Below are 21,481 nucleotides of genomic sequence, written 5' to 3' on the forward strand. Positions count from 1 at the left end.
ATGATACCAAAGTGTAAGCCAAATAGATCCTTTCCTCCTGGAGTTGGTTTTGGTTTTATCATTGTAATAAGAACCCTAACTAGGTTGCTAGCTTTTTGTACTATTCATTATTACTAGACAGGAGTCTGTTTTTCTTAAGAAAACAGAATACAGTATCATCTGGTCCGGTACAGCCTCTGCTCCCAGTCATTTTCTGGGAGCAGATGCCCTGGGAGCATCGTTTAAATGCTAAACAATGGCTTTCTCACCTCATGGAAGAACTTAATAGTCTTACTGTGAAAGTAAAGGTGTCTGTGTCAACTGTAACACCGAGAATGTGGTCCGTCAGTGTCTGACCTGTGTTGGATTGCTGTGAACAGGAACTGATTCAGGGGGCGTGGTCTAACCGTATTCCACTGTTGGGTCTTGAACTTGAGCCTGCCCCAGCAGACTGGAGGCGAGAGACCCAGATACCCTTGGCTGCAGCTTTGGAGCAGCCTCAGTCACCACCGCTCAAAGAAATTACTGGTGGTGCTATTGAATCTCAGAGGAAATCGCTCAGAGCCAGTATTCCTGGGACAGCCACAGATAGAATATTCTAGGTCCTCGTAAGCCTGGGGTGAATCAAGATCTGCGTTCTTGCTTCTTCCCTTCTTGCTATTACCTACCTCACTGCTCTGGCTTCCTGAGCCACGGGAAGCCAGGCCTTGGGGAGCAGCAGCCAAGAAGCTGACTTAATGAAGGTGCCTTATTTATTTACGTATCACTATGCCAGACCCTGGGCTCATTCGGGTTGGAGGAATGTTTGTGGTTTAAATGAGCCAGTTCTGAGGCAGAAAGTGATGGTACAGTTCCTTTTGTACAGAGAGTTAGAAGCAGTCAGGCTCCGAGGAAAAGCTTCTAGCTAATTTATTAGCCTACAGTTTGATGTTTTTAGGAGAGGTTTATACTTTGATTTACCAAATAAATAGATCGACCTTGGACATTGGGAAGAAATGGTGCTGGACTTCTGCTGTCCTTTGACAAGAACAGTCACCTGGCTGATACCATTTAGATAGTAAGTAGGAAGTTTCTCAGACAGATTAAATTAATTTGTGGCACTATGGGTTTTGATTTGTTTTGGAGATTATTAATTCGTTTACTCTGTGTGTGTGTGTGTGTGTGTGTGTGTGTGTGTGTGTGTGTGTGCGCGTGCGTGTACATGCATGTGGAGATCAGAGGACAACTTGCAGTAGGAGCTCTTCTCTTCCTACCATGTAGGTCCTGGGGGTTGAACTTGGTGCTGTTACCTGCTGCACCTCTACTGCTGGGGTTACAGGATTGAAACACCACCACTTTGTTGTTGTTGTTGCTGTTTCAAAGACGTATTTCTTTCTTAGAATTTATGGTGATCACAACAATATGAATAAGTTGTTACAATATTTCGTAGGCTGAGGCTGAACCGGAGTCTTCATGGGTTAATAGTTGATGCTTGTGGACTGCTTCCTAGTGTTTGTGGCCTGGCCGAATCCTTCCTGTATATGTTTCACTACACTCTGATAAGGGGGCAATTCAGTCCCCATTAATTGATTATTAAGTAAGGCTCAGTGAGATGGGTGCAGCTGGGGCTGAAGACTTGGATTTATTTGACTTTAGCAAATCGATTTCTTCCACTGTTCTAGGCAACCATCCCTAAGCAGCCAGGGACCCTGAAGAACATATGAGACTGTCTCTGAGGAGGGGGCGCTGCCTGCTTCACCAAGTGTCTGGGCAGCAATAGTGACAATGATAGGAGGGGCTTCCCTGCCTGGTTCTGAGTCTCCATTGGCTGAGGTCGTGCCTGCAGCACAGTCCCCCTTGAAGTCCTGGCCTTGTGGAAGTGTGTCAAAGTTTACCTCTTCCTGGTCGCTCTAGCGGCCGGTCCCAACAGCTCTAGATTTAGTACAGTCTGAAAATAACCCTGCCTCTCTTTCCAGATCAGCAGTTCAAGGTCAAGATTGAACCACACCCTTGCCCAGCCAGAGAGCATCCACTTCTTGAAAAACCCCCTTGACAAGGTGTTTAAGTCAGGGTCCAGCATGTAAGGCTGAGCTCTTCAGGAGACAGCTTGAGTACTGAAAACTAAAGTGTGGAGTGCATGTCATCCTCTTGCCTAAATATAGACTGTTCATTGCATTCTGGCACTCAGGCCCCTATGATGGGGTGGGGTGGGGTGGGGTGGGTTTGGATGCCAGAGGAGTCTTTTCTTACTGACATAGCCACTTTCTGCTGGGGGCTACAGCTGCAGCTACAGCATTTTTTTTTTTTTTTTTATTCTGTGGTCTCTGGATCAGGCTGACTTCAAACTTCTTATGTGGCTGAGGCTAATCTGAAACATCTGATTTCTCTGCCCTCACCTCACTGGTGTTGGGATGGTAGAAGTGCACTACCACTCTTGGTTCATTTGGTGCTGGGGGATGGAACCCAGAGCTGCATGGAGGCTAGGCAAACACTTTGCCAGCTGAGGCACAGCACCAGCTCAGCATCAGAATTTCCTTTGATTTCTTCATGTTTTTAAATTGGGACGTCACTCATGGAGCCTGGAGCCACTGATGTGGACCATGATGGACTTGGCTGCCTAGTGAAAGATTGAATCTGGTTTACACCATAGGCGGCTGCCTTTTATTTCCAGCTTTTGGGTGCTGTGCACGCATTCCAGGCTTTCTGCTTCCCCTGGCAGATGGCTGCTGCATTCCAAGAGGGCGGCATGAAGTCCTGCTTGGACTCTGGGAAGCCAGTTTGACTTAGCTGGAAGGATCTGAGGGATTCAGGAAGTCTGGGAGCCTCATTGAGGGCAATGACTTCTGACTTTGACATCTGAATTTCCTGAGCCCAGAGGAGCAAGAGGCTCTCAGTTTAAAAAAGCAGCTTCTTGGGGCTCTAGAGGCAACTAAGTTGGTAGAATGCTTGCTTGTAATTCCATCCATCCCCAGCACTGCATAAAATGGTCTGGTGCACACATCTGTAACCTTAGCACTCAGGAGGCAAAGGTGGGAAGATTAGAAGTTCAGCTACATAACAAGTTCAAGGTCATCCTGGGCTATATGAGATCCTTTCTCACCTCTGCCTTTCTGCATTGCTGAATATTTCCATTTCCACTTCAAAGTTTTTATGTTATAAAAATTAACCAAGATAGAAGCTTGCGGAGCATATGTGAGAAGTAAGAAAGAATATGATTTTGTAAAAATAAAAACTTTATAGGTGCCTAAATGCTCTTCCACAGGGATCTCTTTGGAAAAAAGGGAATACTATGCAGCCCTTAAAATTAACAAGGTTCTTCTATTTGTACTGGAGAGGAAAGGTTTTCCTCATCCATTGTACAACGAAGAAAGTAAGTGTGAAATAGTATGCAATATCCATTGAAAGGGATGTACAAATACATTTTATACACATACGTAGAATCTTTCTGAAAAGACAGACCAGAAACTGGTGAGAGCAGATGCCTTCAAGGAGAAAAGGGATGACCAGGGCCAGGGATGTGAGAGGAACATACTTTTACTATACACTTGTACCTTGTGAGTGAGTAACCGTGTGTGTGCATTGCCTATTTCTTTAAATGGTCTGGGTTGGCTAGGCACATTATGGTATCTTTTATTATAGAATTACTGGCATACTGAAAGGATGGGGAAAAATTTAAGAAGACAAAAAAAAAAAAAAAAAAAAAAAGAGATTATTGATGGTTTATTGGGACAGCAAGAAGACTGTGTTTGATGAACTTTGGAAAAAAAATCCTGGGATATCCAACTTGTGTTACATGTATACAGACGCAGACACACACACACACACACACACACACACACACGCACATGCACACATGTATGCACAGACAAAGATACACAGACACACACAGATACACACACACAATTCTGGAAAGCCCATAAAAAATACTAAACATGGCATTCTAGCTGGTGCTGTAGTCTAGGGGCCTGGGCTCTGTTTTGCATGTTAAAAGTCTCTGGCCCTGGCCTGGGAGAGGGGTGTTTAAGAAGAAAAGGCCACAGGAACCGAACCTTTATGGCTGGGATTAGTGTCCTATGAAAATTGCTGTCTGTGAGGGCTGGGTGTGAATCTGCCACAGTCTTGACCTTGCGCTCTCCAGCCTTCAGAACTGTGAGCAATTAATTCTGTTGTTTATTAATGACCATAAGGCTGAGCTGCTTTATGAGAAAATCTAATTTTCCTGTCTTTTTTCATTTATGATATTATGTATGCATGAATGGTTTCTTGCTGTTGAAAAAAGCAAGAAGAATTCTTATTTTGAAGAGAACAGAAGAGAAAAAACAAACAAACAAGCAAACAGACAATCTGACATGTATTTGAATGGAAGAGGGGACAGGGCTGTAGCAGCGTTAGGAAGAATCTGTGAGAGGATTTGTAAGTGTTCTCAGGGCTGAGAAGCAGGGAGGTGGATATGGGTAAAAGTTACAGTAAAAACTGATGAGCTAATGTTTGCTGCTCAAGAGAGAGGATCTGGGTTCAAATCCTCAGTGCCCATACCAAGGTGGCTGAGGCAGCTAACATGATGATCCTATGGCAAGATAGGAGGTGGAGAGAGGACATCCGCAGAAACTGGAGGGCCAGCTAGCCAAGTACACGACATTGACCAAGATGGACCTGATCTCAAACAAGGTGCAACGTGAACACATGCATGCACATAGAGAAAAGAAATGACCAAAAGGATAGAAGCCTTTTCTTTTGGTAATTTTTTTTCTGAACTCATAAAACAGTGTGGAAGTCCAAACAATAACTTTTTTAAAAACCCAATTTCCATTCTGTTAATGTTCTTAATCTGATGTCTTTAATTACAAATGGAGTATTTGCTTTTTTGCAGTATGTGAACTCATAAGAGGCTAGAAAAAGTTAATGATCTACTCCCACTATTTAAAGAGTTCCCTAGAAGTGAGTAATCTTAAAGGTTTAATTTCTGTTTCTCGAGCATGTATGTGTTCAGGAGTGTATGTATGTGTGTTTGTGTGTGTGTGTGTGTGTGTGTGTAGGTCTGAAAATAACTTCATGTATGGTCCTCTCCCTCCACCTTATTTGAGACAAGGTCTCTTGATAAGTACTGTATACACCAGGCTAGCTCCTCCCCCCCCCCCCCCATTCTCCTGTCTTTACTTCCCACTTGCTGCACAAGCACTGGATTATAGGCAGGAGGTACCGAGCCTGGCTTTTATGCGGGTTCAAGTGTTCCAAATTCATGTTCTTACACTTCTTCAGCAAGCACTTCACCCACTGAGCCATCTCCAGGTCATTGCTTTTGAAAGTGCAATTGCTGGTGGGCAAGATGGATCAGTGGGTAAAGAGCCTTCTGTGAAGGTTGGTTGGTTGCATTCAATCTCTGAGGCCAGAGTGCTGGCAGGAAAGAACAGACTTCTGTAGTTGTCCTCTCTAACCTCTGCTGCCTGGCACAGGTACTCCCACCACACAAAATAACTAAGATGTAATAAAAATAAAAGTGAGACCACATATGAATCAAAGGCTTGCCTTTCTTGTGCAGGTATCACGCCTATGTCATGGTAGATGAATAGACTTATATTTAACCATTTTTGTTTGTAGCATCAGCTTACATTTTCCTACCCTTTAAATTGATTTGCTTAATAAAACGGAACATATCAAAAGCTAACTATGAGTAGTAACTTGCCTGTGACTTTTCTGCTGGGGAGGGTGTACTGCCACTGGAAGAAGCAGATTTATTTTCCATTTTTCTCTTCTGACTGAATCAAAATTAAAAAAAATAAAAAGTCAATGAAATGATTCCTAATGATATTCTGTTGTACTCACTGACCGGAGCCTAGAATAATTGTCATCAGAGAGGCTTCATTCAGCAACAGTTAGGAAAAGATGCAGAGACCCACAGCAGAGGCTGGGAATCCTGAGGAAGAGGGGAAGGAAGGATCGTAGGAGCCAGAGGGGTCAAAGACACTACAAGAGCATGGCCCATAGTTCCAACTAACCAGGGCTCATAGGGGCTCCCAGAGACTGAAGGGACGACACAGAGCTAGAGTATGTATAGCTATGTATTGTAGTGGGATATAAAAGTAGTGGTATATATATCTCCAGAATCTAGAAACTCTTACACTCAGAAGTCCATGTTATTGTGGCGTCCCAAGGAAAGGTCCTTAGCCTAAGGTTTGAGAAGTCAGTCTGTGAATTTGAATGAGGAGAGAAACGTTTCAACAAAACAAACAACCCAAACCAAACCCTTTTGGCTACAAGTTTAACCTTTGTTGGGCAGGAATGCAGGCCAGGGGCCACAGAGGACTCTTGAGGGGTTGTCTCCAATGGAAGTCAGCTCTACACTGCCCTGTCCTATTTGTTGCAGAGCTCAAGAGATGTTTCCACTTGTCACCACTTCCAAATTACAGCACTTGCTCATTTGACTGGCTGCCAGACCTTGTTTATTTAATATGCTAAGAAGCACCTTTTCCACTCTACCATCAATTTGCTTTTCAAAATAATAATAATTATAATGATGATGATGATGATAATAATAATAATGACAACAACTGCATTTCAGTATAATTGGTTAGCTTTGACTTCCTGCCTATGTGTTTGCTTTGAGGAGGGGATTTATATGATTGCCAAACTGATCAATGGAAGGAGAAAACCCTCAGGAACACTTGTGTTCACGTAAATTCCGAAGAGTTGGGTGCAATTGGATTTTTGGAGAAAGGGCCTTCTGTTTTCTCTTCATGCTAGAGGAACACACATAGCCTGGATATATAAAGAGATGTTAAGTTTTGCTGTTCATTGGGAAAACTTCCTCCTTGCCCAGATAGCTTCCTGCATTTGTTGGCATCTACGCTGTGAACCCCAGGGAAGATGCAGGCTTGCAGGTGACAGTGAGCCCCACCTGCTCACGATGTCACTCTGACCTCCTTCTGGGACTGACACTCCAACACATACATTAGCCTTGCAGCAAAGTGTGTTAAGCCAAGTCTCCCAGTTCATTCCACCAGGCAATAGAAACAGCTTGGGGGAAACAAGACTCTTGTGGCCAGATACCCCATAAAAAGTTCAATGAGGGCTCTGTGGGGAATGGTCTACATGTGCTATAATACTGTGTTTCTGAATGTCTTCACCTGACTTGCTCACTAGTGAAACTTTTATAGCACAATATAGGTGGAAGAGAACTCAGATGTCTTGTGGGTGGGTGGAGGTAAAAATGCTGACCACTTCATGAGGACAGGCTGCCCCAGTGCTTGGAGTCTATGGCATCCTGGCCTGATTCATGCTGTGCCTTCCAAGATAACGAATGGGCTGAGGACCCCATCTCCAAAAGTTACTGCAGCCCTACAAGTTCCTAAACACACAACTAGACATCTTTCTCCTCTCTCTCTCCTCTCTCTCTCCTCTCTCTCTCTCTCTCTCTCTCTCTCTCTCTCTCGTAATCTGTAGGCTTTTTACTTTTTACAGCATTCTCTTCATCTGCTGTAGATCCATTTCCTCTATTCACTTTCTTTGTCATTAAGTATTTAGGGGCAGCCAGCCCACGGTGCATCTGAGCTCTAGCTCAGGCACTACTCTGTGGAACTGGCACAAGTGAAATAAATGAAGGATACTTGGTTTGAAACACTGCTACCAAGGCTTGGTGTCACCTCTGCCTCCCATGAAACCCACAGATGCTCAGATGTACTCCTGCTCATCTGTAGCCTTGGATTATACATCTGGGTCCAGTTTACTGTGGGTTCTGTGGATCCAAGCTCAGGTCCTCATGTTTATGCAACAAGTGCTTTGCCCACTGAGCCATACTGCCCAGACCTGGGGCTCCTTCCTTCATGGATTTCCTAAGACTCAGGAAGAAACCTCCGGGACCCAAGACCATTACATAGTTTCCCAAAGTAAGGCCTGTTGACTAAGATCAACAGGGACTGACCCCTCTGTATTTTCATGAATCTGTTTTTCTGAGTGACCCCTTCCCCTGCTCTTTCTATCCTTTTGCAGGTGTTGGTACAAGGGATATTAGAATCTCTGTAAGTGAGTGGAGTTAAGCTACATTCTGTTCCATTGCAATTTTCTCCACTCCGTGTATGGAGTTCACATCCGTTTCTTTCTGCATAGCTAGGTCATCACTAGTCAGTTGCTGTGGAACACAGTGTCTAGAAATACTCTCTTCCACAATGCCAGCTTGCCTAGCTTGTGACATCAAGGGAAGAACATAGGATGACCTATGATGGAGAAGTGTCCTGTGGTGCAGCCATCATTTGGAGGTGGCTGGAGGAGGTGAATCCAGCCTCAAATGTAAAGAAGCCAAAACAACACTGGGGAAAAGTTTTTTAAAAAAATATTTCTTTTCCAAAATTTGATAGCTATCTGATCAAATGTGCTTGTCATTAGCAATAATAGGCCACAGACTTGAAGTCTTCCAAAAGTGTCAACAATAAAGAGAGGTTTTGGTTCATCTTGCCAGCGGGACGGCCCGATTATTTTTGTTCTTTATATCATTGTGAAGTTGTGATCAGTGGCCATCTGACCTTCCTTGCCTCCTTCTAAGAATAGAGGTTTCCCTAGTTTTTTCATACACGTTCAACCAAGGTTTCTTTAATGTCAAGCCCATCTGATGGCTTGGATTTGAACTCACGGTCAGCCACTCATCAGCTGCTCCAGAGAAAACCTCCCCCATCTCCCCTGAGTTCACAGCCCTAACTGTGCAATAGGGATAACTTCAGTGGCCACCTTGCAAGCCCATGGAGAGGACAGGACAGGGGCTGTGTTTGTGGCCCTCAGCCCCAGCACCAAGTGGCAAGGTCTAATGTATAGGAGTCACTAGCATGTCATCTGAGGTGGTCAGGGAGTACAGTGGCTGTAGACAAGGTCTGCAGATGTGGGAGAAAGCAATTTCCAGGCAGAGGCTGCCAGCTATCCATTTTGTTTACAGCTTCACACATGCTCAAGTAGAGCCTTCATAGGGCCCTTAGTGACCCTCTGCCCTAGCAGATATGGCCACGTCCACCGTTGGCTCCTGTCCTATGTAGTTGGCCTACCCTTCTTCACAGGCCATCCCTCCTCCCTGGTTCCTCTGTACCAGCCCACTTGGTTTCATTGGAAGGCTGAGGCTGGCTTGTTTCTCCTACCCTCCTTTTTTTCTTTCTTTCTCCTTTCCTTACTTCTTTTCCTTATTAGTCTTTATATATTATCTGTGATTTCAAGACCTTATGAGACTCAAATTTCAGATATTTTTAGAGGCAACTGACAGAGGGTTGCCATTAAAAAAAGTGTTACCAAATAGGACATTACAACACACACACACACACACACACACACACACACACACACACACACACCCTATATACAACCATTACCATTCATTATCAGTGTTCTATCTAAAATGATATTTTGGTGTCTTAAAATAGAAAGGATATAGTCTTCAGATTGAAAGGACAGTCATTTAGATTGAATACATTTCATTTTTAAAAAAGAACACAATGTTTTTTCACATTTTGTCATGAGCCAGTGGAAACTTTGGACATCGGAACTCGGACGAATTTGGGGAAAGCAATATCCTGACAATAGGGATAGCACAATGGCTGTTTACTGAGTATCAAGTGTGGTGTCTGACGGAGTCTACCATCAACTACGTGTGTGACCTTGGGCAAGGTATTGAGCCTCTCTGAACTTGGTGTCCTCATCTGTGGAGACAAGGATGACATGACTTGCCTGCGGGATTGCAGCATTATACAGTATGCCCTGTGTGGTGAGGGTGCTTCCATGGTGCTCCTTCTGTTTCTATAGTTCAAAGAGACCCTCCTCCCTCCAATACCTCACACCCACCACCATGGATAAGGCCAAAAGCTTGGGTAGGACTGAGGATATGTCTGGTTGTACAATGGAAACTTGGACACATTTTCTTGGGTTTCCATGGGGTATCTGACCCAGGGCTGTTTAGGGATAAGAAAAGTAGGTCATGCTGGATGCATGAGAATTCCCCCAGGAAAACTTGGTAAGGGATGAAGAGTCTTGACCTCACAAGAGATTCTGGCATAAGAGGTTTGTGGTGGGGCCCAATGGCTTGGACCCAAAACTGCCCTTGTCAGCTGCCTCTGAGGGGGAGCTGGGATTTGCTCACAGGGGCTCCTGGCCTTAGGTCAAATGTTCTTTGCTCATATCATACTAGCATAGAGTAGGTCCTGCCCACTGTGGTGTTTTATGGGTCCTGGAGGATGTGTGAAGAAGACCCTGGGAGGCATCCTCTTGCATGTGCCTAGCCAGCCCCGACCCGGCCCCATGTCCCCAACCTCAGCAAATGGTACCCAGATGGTTCTCCACCAATATCAAGGTTACTCTGGACACACTTTTCTCACTAACCTTCTTATGCCATCCCATCCTATAGTCCTCCAATCTATGTGCTTCTTGCTGCTTCCATTGTCACCTGCACGGTCTAAATCGCTGTTTCCTCTCATGCACATTTGAGACTTCCTACTGGTTCCATATCCAGTCTATTATATGTTGTCCAGAGTGACCTTTTCCAAAATCTTTGCATGCATATGATGTGTATGTGTGCATACGTGTGTGTCTGAGTACATGAGTGCAAGTGCCCTTGGAGGCCAGGAGAGAGCACATAAGATTACCTGGATGGAGTTATAGGTGGCTTTGAGCTACCAAACTGTGGTCCTCTGCAAGAGCTCTTAATTGCTGAACCATCTCTTTGGCCTCACACCACTTTGGAGATAGCATTCAGATAGAGTCTTTGGTGTGCTTCAGCTTTTTCCATTGTCGCCAAAGCAGTTAAGATAGAAATCTAGGCTTGAAGATGTAGCTCAGTTGGTGCCTGCCTGGTTTTCACATTGCCCCAGGTTCCACCCCAAGCAGTGCATAAGCCAGGCTTGGTGGTGCATGTCTAATATGTTAGCATTTGGAAAATGAAGCCAGGAGGATCAAGAGTTCAAGCTCAACCTTGGCTACATAGTCAGCTTTTGGCCAGAATGAGCTACCTGAGATGCTGTACCAAAGATCAAAGCAAAACAGTAAGAACCACCATCTAAACAACAACAACAACAACAACAACAACAACAACAACAACAACAAACACCCTATAATGCGACCCAAAAGTCTCAGCATGGCTAGGATTCTGCCCATGCCTGTGGTCTCTCTTACCTGTACCAGTTCCCATCCTAAGCTCTGGGATCACCATCATTATCTGCCACAGGAGATCTTCCTGTTGCACATATCGCTCTCCTACCAACATTACTGAAGTAGCTACTCCAAACTGTACTGTTTAACCTTCTGCCTCCATGCTACTTCCCAGGGACCTCATGATATACTGATCCCTACTCAGTAATTCTAGTCCTTTATCATGGATGCATTTGTGTTTCCTTTTATGTTTTCTCCAAATACCTGTTTACCCCACTAGAAGTAAGTTCTATGGACCCTAATTATTTCACTTACCACAGATCCTCTAGGAAACTTTCTTGGACACAGTGTTCATTTGATAAGTTCATATTTACTCAGTAAGTGAGTGAATGATGTGACCCACATCCGTAGGAGGAAGGCAAGTTCCCCCTCCCCCACTTTTCCCTTCAGCTTGGCTGACTGCTTGAGAAGAGCCTTGTTCTTAGGGATGCTTAGTACCCACACTGCAGTAGGTTTGGAGAAAATCTAGCTTTGTGTTTGAACATAGCTGGCCTGCCTTGACATTCCATTAGTTGTTTTTGTTTCCCCTTTCAAGAGTGGGCAGGATTTTTACAATGACTGTGCCCCTCTTATCTTCTGACAGGATGGCTTACAGTTTCCTGAAGCGTATTTGATGTGCCATGATAGCAGGAGGCCAAGAGTGAACAGAAAGGCCAGGTGCAGGGTAAGAGGGATGTAGGGTCTGTTCTGAGAGAGCTGGACTCAGTTCTTGGCCCTATCACTGGCAGGCTGTGTGACCCTGGGTAAGAATAACTGGATCGAGCTTTGGTATATTCATTCATGAATAGGTAGCAGATACCCACATGGTATATCCGTGAGGGTTATTGGTGATAATATCATAGGAAACTCAGGAGAACATCTGTATAAGGTATGTACTCAATAACCATACACTGAGTAAGGTAAATAGCGACCAAGTTTAGCTTTAGTTCAACAATTGAGCTCCTAGCACAGAGCCAAGGACACAGTAAGTCTTTAGTTAAATATTTAATACATGGCCCAAAATATTTAACCTCAGTAATATTTCCCTCTTCTAGGAAGGATTCCCTGTCATAAAAATTCTTCCTTCTCACCAAGTTCTCAAAGCAATGGTTTTCCTTGAGGGAATCTGAAAGGCTGAATTGGAGGATTCACACACGTTTGTAGGGGTGACTCTGTCCTATGTCCAGACCCTTAATCTTCCTTGTGCTCATGGTGGATGGAAATTCCTCAGCCCCCGTTAGAATGAGAAGGGAGCCAAGTCAACGGAGAGGGCTTGCTATTTGGTTCAGTACTATATGGAGCACAACCGTTTCTTTGAAATTGACCTTCATTCATTTGGAAGGGAGAGCAGTTAGTTCAATAATGGCTTCCTGGTGCCTTTCAGCATTTTAAAAGACGGAAGAAAGATTGGGAGCAAGGCAAGTTTCCAGTGTTTTCTAAATAGCTCACTAGACCCAGCCGCTTCTTGGCTGCTTGACACTTCCTACCGACCCTCCTCACGTCCCATATTGAAATATACACTCCCTCAAGAGTCCTGCCACTTCATCAGACCCTGACCAGGCTTTCTCCCTTCTGGTGGTAACTGGTCTTCCTTGTCATACCAAGCAGCTGGAAGTTCTCTTGGACATCGCGCATGGTCCATGAGATAGAAATACTACTGTAGTCTAGTCCAGGTTTGCTGTCAATCCCTGGTTCATTTCCAGGGGCCAAAGAAAGAGCTTCTTGTTTGATGAAATGCATCCCTGATCCTGAGTAACTGAGTGCCGGTCCCTGATGCAGCTTAGGCTGAGGCCACAGGGAAAGGGGTGGAGAGAGATGACAGGGTGGTGCAGGTGGGGAGGGCTCTGCAGGAGACTTCTCTGCACGTGGCCCAACCCTGCTCCCAAAAATAAAAATAAGGGAGGAAGAAAAACAAATGGGGCCTCAGAGCAGGGTCCTGTAGGGCTGTGTCTATTTTCCCTCCTTCTAGAAGGTATCCAGACCTTCTCTCCTATGGAGAAAACAAACACAGCTATGAAAATCTCATGCCACCCAGGCACCTAAAAGTCTAGCTGGGTTGGAAATTACTCTTACCTGCCCAGACCTGCTTATCTTCTGAGTAAGAAGTCCTTAATGGAAAATTTAGAATTTGGAACCTTCTTCAGATGCCTCCAAAGCTCCTATTGCCCAGCATACTACTTCTCATTGGATGTTGTTCTACCTGGAGGAGCTACAGCTCCATCTTGCTGTGATGTTCTTAAATTATGAAGAAAGCAAGCATTGGTTATGTACCCTCTGATTGAGTTCTTGACCACCTTAATGCAGCAGTTACAAACCCATAGCTCACCTCACCTGTTGAGTTTATATGGAAGAAGGACGCTCATTGGGCCTGCTTAGGGACAACACATTGGAAAATTCTCAAGTGATCATCGCATTGGTGAGAGAGGAGAAGCAAGCTCTGAGAACACCACAGGCTAGGGACGTGGGTGACCTTTTGGTGCTATTGAATGGACACTAGGGACCCCAGAGAGCAGGAGGACAGGGTCTCAGCAAGCATAAGCAGAAAGCAAAGGAAGACACTGAAGGCAGGCTTGGAACTTGAAGCATGGGATGCAGAGAGGAGCCATGCCATCTCACATCACTTGGTTGCTGGGGAGGGTCCGAACTTGCAACATTTAGGGATGCTGGGCTCTAAAGGGGCTGAGAGATGCTCTGGCCAATGACTCTCAAAGTCTCGGTTGTGATCCACCCTTCAGAATCCCCTGGGGCCTGGTTAAACATGTAGATTGTGGATCCATCTGATTTACCGAATCAGCCCATATAGGTCGTGGACCTGGGGGTGGGGGTATGTTACTCTGGAGTTTTCTTAGGTGACCATTGTACTCAATAAAATTTCCATTGGTCTCATCCAACCATCTTGTTCTCCACACATAGGGTCTAAAGCCCAGAGAGGCACAGCAACAAGTCCAGGATCACAAAGCTAACTGATAAATCAAAGCAGAACTGTGTAGCCCATACCACCCGTGTCTATGTTTTCCATTTCAACCAGTTGGAAGCTTCCATTTCCCTTGACTCTCAGTGTCAAGGATTGCACCAGTGATCACTTCTGACTTGCACTGGGCTATTTTCCTTCTTAGACATGCCCTGGTCATGTGTCAGTGTGTTGGTGGGTAGGTTTGGGAAGAAGTAACAGGTGCTGGATTGGAAAAAAGGAGACAGATGAAATTCAACCCCTGCCTCCAATAGAGTGGGGCTGGGTTTAGCATACTCATACCTAATCTTGATAATACACATGCCGTAGTTCAGATTCCAGACTGTCTTTCCTTACATCAACATAGGTCCTTGGGGGGGGGGGGAACTAATAGGCCCATTTTGTAGATGAAGAAGCTGAGGCTCACATAGGAGCAACGATCACCTCAAGGTCATATGGCTGGGAGGAGACCAAATCACACCTCCACAGAACCATGATCTTTGTGATGTCCCAATGCAGTGCAAGCTGTCACCCATTGTCATTTGAACCTTGAGAAAGTGAAACATTCTCCTCTGCAGTGGGATGTAATCAGTCCTGGGGCAGAATTTCAAGCCGTTTCTACCTAATACTGTTGAAAAATATTTCAGAATGGCATTAGTCTGCAGGACTTCCTTAGAAAAGATCACAGAGACACTATGTTAGATTAAAACAAAACAAAACAAAACAAAACCTCCTGGTAACCATTTACTCCCATTCATTCACCTTTTTTTTTCTTTCTCAGAAGCAGTGTGACTTTGGAGTCATAGCTGCTGGAGGGGTTTGGTCACCCCTGAGACCCTGCAGGTATGACTGGTGAATGAGGTCTGTGGTACGCAATAGCTGCTCTCTCTCCTGACTCTATGCCCTGAGCACTTCCTTCCATTCATTTTCCTCCAGTTCATGGATAGGAGAAGAAATCAAAGCAGATCAATGCACCAGACAAGGATTTCCCAAACCCATGTGAACAGCATGTCACAGCACTTTCCTCTCTGTTTACCTTTTAGCCAGACCTTTTTTTTTTTTTTTCCTCCCTAGCAGGAAGCAGGCAGCCTTTTGAGCAATTCACTTACTAGGATCACCAAGCCAAATAAGATGGACACATTTCTGTAGATGGGTCAAGAGACACTGAATTCCATCTTGCCTGGCTTTGGCGTCTTATAGCTGAAGGCGAGGATTGGCTATAATTAAATTCTGAACATTTCATAAATCACCAGAGTTGGGAACATTTTGGGGGTGAAAACTGAGAACGTTTCTCTTTGAAATCCCAAGCTTTAGAAACTTAAAGGTCCTTGGAAGCTGTGTGACTGTAAAATGCTCTTATGATCTGGTAAGGACTACAGTGCAGAAAGGGGAGAGCCAACAGGGAAGGAGGAGAGGGAGACCACAGCCTCTGCAAGGCTGAGAAACGTGGTTCCTGCAAATATTGAATGAACACTGCCTCTCTCTGTAGGAGCCGCCTCCCTGCTTCCCCAATGCCGCGTTTGCGGTAACTACAAACTATTTGGTATGCTGTGTTAGTGACGCTGCCTTCTCAGATACCTCGTTACTACCGAAATAACACTGGCGTGATGTTGGAGCCCAGTGTCCTTTTTAATTATTAAACTGAGGCCAGTGAGTGAGTCATTCCACATCCCAGATTCTCCTCCCGTGTTTCTATTTCCAGTGCCTAGTACCTTAGCTTTTTTTCACCAACACCTGAGTTGGTTCCTAGCCAGTTCCCCAATCTGCAAAGCCCTTGCAGAACAAGCAGTTATTATCCAATCTCCAAACACACACAGATGGCACAAAAACAACCAAGCCCACTCCAAAACTTTAGGGTGAGATAATCAAGAAAAACCAAGAAAGGAAAAGCTCTACTATCTCCTCTCTGCCAGTCCCCCACTTACCAAGCGGGAGAGCGATGAAGAAGGGGAGCCAACATAAGATGAACATTCCGACTACAATGCCCAAGGTTTTGGCTGCTTTCTTTTCCCTGGAGAACTTAAAAAGTTTGACAGCTATGGAACTCCTGGGGTTGTGGCCCTTGGCCTTGGTACTGCTGAGGGTGTCCTCATGAAAGTTCTTGGAGTGGATCCTCAGGGTCAACTCCTTGGAGTTGGACATCTCCTTCATGACTCCCGCCTCTAGATTCTTGGTGGTCCTCTTGGCCACGATGTAGACCCGGCAGTACATGACCAGAATGACAGCAAGTGGGATGTAGAAGGAACCCAGGGAGGAAAAGAGGGCATAGAAGGGTTCTTCTGTGACCCCGCATTCCTTGTCATCATTGGGCGCAGGTTCTTTCCAGCCAAGGAGAGGCCCGATGGAGATGACTGTGGACAAGACCCACACACCGAGGAGCGCCAAGATGGCCTTCCTGCGGGTGACTAGCGTAGGGTACTGCAGAGAGTAGCGCACCCCAATATAACGATCAATAGAGATGGCACACAGGCTCAGGATGGAGGCCGTGCAACACAGGACATCCACCGCTGCCCAGATGTCACAGAAGATGCGCCCCAGCACCCAGTAGCCGAGCACTTCCAGGGTAGCAGAGAAGGGCAGGACTGTGAAACTCAACAGCAGGTCAGCAATGGCCAGGTTGACTATGAAGTAGTTGGTGGGTGTCCGCAGGTGCCGGTTGCAGGCCACCGACAGGATGACCAGGATGTTGCCCACGATGGCAAAGAGGATGAAGGCGCCCAACACCAGGCCCACAGAGATGGCCCTGGTGACGTCCAGCTGGGGCAGTGTGGAGTTGCTCGAGGTCTGGTTGGGGCCAGTGAAGTTGGCATCTTTCAACTCTCCCCAGTGGGCAGGTGCTGATGTGTTGTGGCCGGTGTCCAGATCGGGATTCATTTTAGAGTCCGCCCTCCATAGCCAGGGAGGAGATTGGGCTCGGAAGGGCTGCGGCCAAGGCTCCTCAGCTGCCCTGAAACTTTGCTCCCTCCGTGGTCTTCTTTCCAGAGACGTCCTCCTGGCGAGAAGTCATTTCCCCCTCGGGCAGCCTAACCCGGCAGCACGTCGCCTGCCTGCACCCAGCGGCTCGCTCGCCTGTCAGAGGGAGGAGGAGAGAGGGGACGAGGCGGCAGCTCCAAGTTTAATGGTCCACGTCAGGCGCGCCTGGCCGGGCTGGCGCAGGAGCGCGGGGAGGAGCGGGAGCGGAGCCGGAGGGTGCCCGGCTGTGCCCGGCCCGCGGCGGGTCTGCAGGTCGCGGTGCCTTCTCCGCCCAGCGATCGCGAGGAGGGTCTGCTTTCAATGAGCCGCCTCTGGGCTGACTGCACGGCGGTGACATCAGGCGGGGAAGCCCGGGCGCCCTGACTCTGTGCGGCACTAGGGGGCAATGCGGGTCTAGCCAAGGCGCGCAGCCCCGACGCCGCCGCTAGCCGGTCCGCTTGGAGACCAGCAGGGTCAGGCACCGCTCCCTTTGCAGGGATGGGGCGGGGAGCAGAGCAAGGGATCTGGGTGTGGACATCCCGGTTCATACACCCCAGGTGCCCCCTGGGATTATTTTCCCTTCTGTTCACGCTTTAGTTAAGAGGTGGGGTGGGGATGCTTACCTCTAACCGGGGCTTCTGGAGTCAAGCCATGGGTTCAGAGGGATGTGCCACTTGCCTGGCTTCTACAAACGGAAGAAAATCCCAGGGTTAGGCAGGTGGTAGGGACTTGAGTCACATCTGAGAGCAGGCACATTCTTTGTCTCTCCCCCCCCCCCCTTTGAAACCACTTTGGCCTTGATTAAACCCTAGAGGCTTCTGTTCCCTCATTCATTCTTTCGTTCATTTATTCGTTTGTTCCCGCACGCATTCCTTCTGTGGGTTGCTGATATTCTCCTCCTGACAATGGTTTGGGTCTAGGAGCTACCCTCCAACAGCTGCAGGGATAGCCAGCTTCCAGACCTGCCTGTCAGTTCCAGTGGGACAAGCATCAGGTGAGGTCTGAGGCGTGACATCTAGTGACAGGAGTTAAGGAGAAGATTTGATTAGAGAGAGAGGGAAATGCAACCAGGGTATAGAGGAATAGGAACTGGAACTTTCGTTTTTAAAGATAGACACTGATGTAGCTCCGATCACCCTCCAGCTTTATAGCATAAAGATAACGTTGAACTCTTGATTTTCCTATCGCTACCCTCTGAGCTCTGGAATTATAGGCCTGCACCACCATGGCCTATTTATGTGATACTGGAACTAAAGAGATAGTTGAGTAAGAGGGAGGGGAAGGAGGGAGGGATATAGTTGGCTCTCTGGGAGTAGAGAGTAAGGGCAAACAGATCGCCAAACACTGGGGAGGGAGCTTGGGCGATCTTGGTTATCTGTCATCTCTTTTCTTGTATTGACTTATATTCATGTTGGATATTAAGCTACAAGGCCTATTTTCAGAGGTGGGTGCTGGTAGGTAATTACAAGAAAGGAAAGATGGCAAACCAGGAAGGAGTTTTCTTGTTAGTTTCTTCCTTCCTTCCTTCCTTCCTTCCTTCCTTCCTTCCTTCCTTCCTTCCTTTCCTCTTTCTTTCTTTTGAAACAAGGCCTCCCTGTATATACTCCAGGTTGGTTTTGAACTCCATTCTCTGTCTCCCAACACTTAGGTACTAGACTGTGTGTAAGTTCATTTTGCCTTTTCTCATGAGCCGTGAGAGAAGAACTAGCCTCGTTTTGATTTCTGTTTTGAGGATTGGACTCCAGGTTGCAGGGACATTGAGCCCTTTGTTCAAGTACATGTACCTATGGAGGAGAGGACCTGCGAACTGGAGTTGAACCATTACTGGGTCTCCCTATTCTAATGTGGAGTACTTAGCTGTAGAAGAGTCATGGCGTTCCTACAGGGGCAAAGTCAGGGAACAGGGTGGCTGTTAGAGACAGAGCTCTTTTTTAAATTGCTCATTTTAGGGACCAGGTTTCTGCTGCTGCTCACCACGTGTTGAGCCCCCGCTGATAGTCAAACATTTACTTATTTCCCTGTCCCTTCCCCTTCTCCTCTTTCTTTTCTCTTTTTTGACTGGGTCTTGCTGTGTAGCTCACACTGGCCTTGAGCTCACTATGTAGACTAAGATGGCCTCAAACTCCAAAACCCTCTGACCTCAGCCTCCCCAGTGCTAGGATTATAGGCATGAGCCACCCCACCTGGCTTGCTTGTTTTCTTTTATTCTTTGTTAGCAGGTCTTTGAGAAAGGCATAACTGCTCTCCATGGACACATGAGAAAACAGTGGGTTAGAGAGTTAGTCATATGCTGGTGACGTGAGGCAGGGTAGAGGGCAGAGCCTGCTGAACTGAAGGGAGACACCTGATAGCCCTTTCTTCCAGTCCACAAGCCATGTCTCAGGCTTCTCATTTCTGATTTGATAATCACTGTATTTTGATTAAGAGGTGAGGAAGCAGGAGCCATGCACATCAATTCATGTGCAAGTTCTTCAACCTAAAGTTGGGTTCTTCAGCTCTTCTTATATTCTTTGGAGAAGATGAAGGTTTTTGTTTATTTGTTTGTCTGTTTTTTTTAGATTTATTGTATTTGTGTGTGTGTGTGTGTGTGTGTGTGTGTGTGTGTTTACCCACATGCAGACCTATGTGCTACATGTGTGTTTGGTGCCTGTGAATGTCAAAAGATGGCATGGGATTCCCTGGAATTGGAGTTGCGATGGTTGTGAGCCCTCATATGGGTCATGGAACTTAAACCTGAGACCTCTGCAAGAGCAACAAATGCTCTTAACAGCTGAGCCATCTCTCCAGCCTTTGACTGCTTGAGAGATGGCCTTCTTTGTGGCTCAGGCTGGCCCCCAAATCATGGTAATCTTCCTCCTGCCTTAGCCTCATATGTGTTGCTGTTACAAGTATGTATCACTACACATTTAAGGTCTTAATCTCACATAAACATGCCCAAGGCTCTCTCCAGTTGCACAAAATATACAATTGCCAGGAGTTTCTCGGAGGTTAAACAAACAAACAAACAAACAAACAAACAAACAAACTGTGACGCATGCAGAAAGCTCTGAAAACAGATGTTCCTCTTTTTCAGTTATCTGACTTAAACTGCCTTTAGAGATTTAAATAGGAGATGCCTGTAATGTGGACCTGTAGGAGCTCCTAGGACCTTAACTCATCCATTTTGCCATCATGGAGATGCTGTAGAGGCAAAGGACACTGGTCAGCTGCCACAGGTGGTCAGACCACTGACCCGCTTTCTCTGGTCCACAGAATGTGGCTTCCTTTGATGTAGAGAAAAGCCATGAAGACAGCCACTCCAGACTTACACAGTGGGGTGTGAGCAGGACAGCGCCTGCCTCCTGTCATCTGGCAGGGACCTTAATGAGGAGGAGAGCCTGCCCTTAGTCTTGCACCGCTCTGGTGCTATTGTGTATGGATATATGGGCTGGTCCAGATGTGACCTTTTTTATATACCCTTGTGTGCTGACTGAATAGACTAGCCCCTAAATCCACTCTGCTGCTCTCCCTTTATTGCCTTTTCCATGATGGGTGTTGGCAGTGGGACATCGTCCCAGTTTCCCGCATGTCTTGAGGGCTAGGAGGATGGAGCTTTTCTGGGCCTGTTTCCTCTCAGGGGTGATGTGGGGTTAAAAAAAGAGGATATGGATGAGCTGGGGAAAACTGATGATTTGTACAAAGTCAGATTTGGGGACAGGATGCGAGAGGCAGAGTGAAGGACAAGTTCCCAGTCCACATTTTGAGTATGGTGGCCATTTTTTACTTCCTTGGGCATTAATTTTCAAAGCTACTGAACAGCTAACTGCACATCACAGAATCTATTGAGGCTGTACTTATGTAGTCTCAGCAAGAGTCTGCAATGTGAAAACCCAGTATATCCAATATTCCCCACCCCCCTTATGGTGGCAAAAGGCCAGAAGGGAAAGAAACACACATGCACGCACGCATGTGAGTGTGTCATAAAGAGCAAATCTGAGATTCAAAGTTGACGTCTCTTTATTACCAAAGAGAATAGTTTGTTGCCCAGGTGAGAATTTGTGTCCTCATTCAGGTGTCAGGATGTGGCAGAGATTATTGAGACAGAGAGGAAAGTCAAATATCCTTGCAGATTTCTGACGTGTTGTCATTGGTTAGCATCTCCCTCACACAGGCAAAACAAACATGTCCTGCCACAAAATGACCAGGGGGTAGCCTTAATAGCAGCCATTGCTAACAAAGCCCTGAAGATGGTCACTTCTTCGCTCTGCTCTGTCCCTAGCCACACTGGAGGTGCCTCTTCGCCCTTCTTGCTGAGTTTTGACCCATGGAATTGTTTAGGTGTCATGAGGATACAGACGATATTTCATTTTCTCGGTACTCCCTGGGGCAAAGCCAGGCACAGAGCTCTGACTCACTCGAGGCTTGGGGAGGAAGAATCTTTTCATTGCCCATCTTATTACATTAGGAACCTCTGTGCTGCAAACTTCCACT

At 46.3% G+C, this 21,481-nt stretch overlaps 1 protein-coding gene across 1 annotated transcript in view; it reads right to left on the reverse strand.

The window, feature by feature from the left end:
* Adra1b (adrenoceptor alpha 1B) overlaps window positions 1–17,279 on the reverse strand; it is a 57,315-nt gene extending 40,036 nt beyond the window's left edge. The window contains exon 1 of the mRNA XM_051167509.1: window positions 15,985–17,279. Within this exon, the coding sequence (XP_051023466.1) occupies window positions 15,985–16,933 (949 nt within the window). The 5' untranslated portion in view covers window positions 16,934–17,279. The remainder of the gene's footprint in view (window positions 1–15,984) is intronic.
* Window positions 17,280–21,481: the final 4,202 nt, after the last annotated feature.

The sequence above is a fragment of the Acomys russatus genome, chromosome 25 (genome assembly GCF_903995435.1).
Source record: "Acomys russatus chromosome 25, mAcoRus1.1, whole genome shotgun sequence".
Lineage (NCBI taxonomy): Eukaryota > Metazoa > Chordata > Mammalia > Rodentia > Muridae > Acomys > Acomys russatus.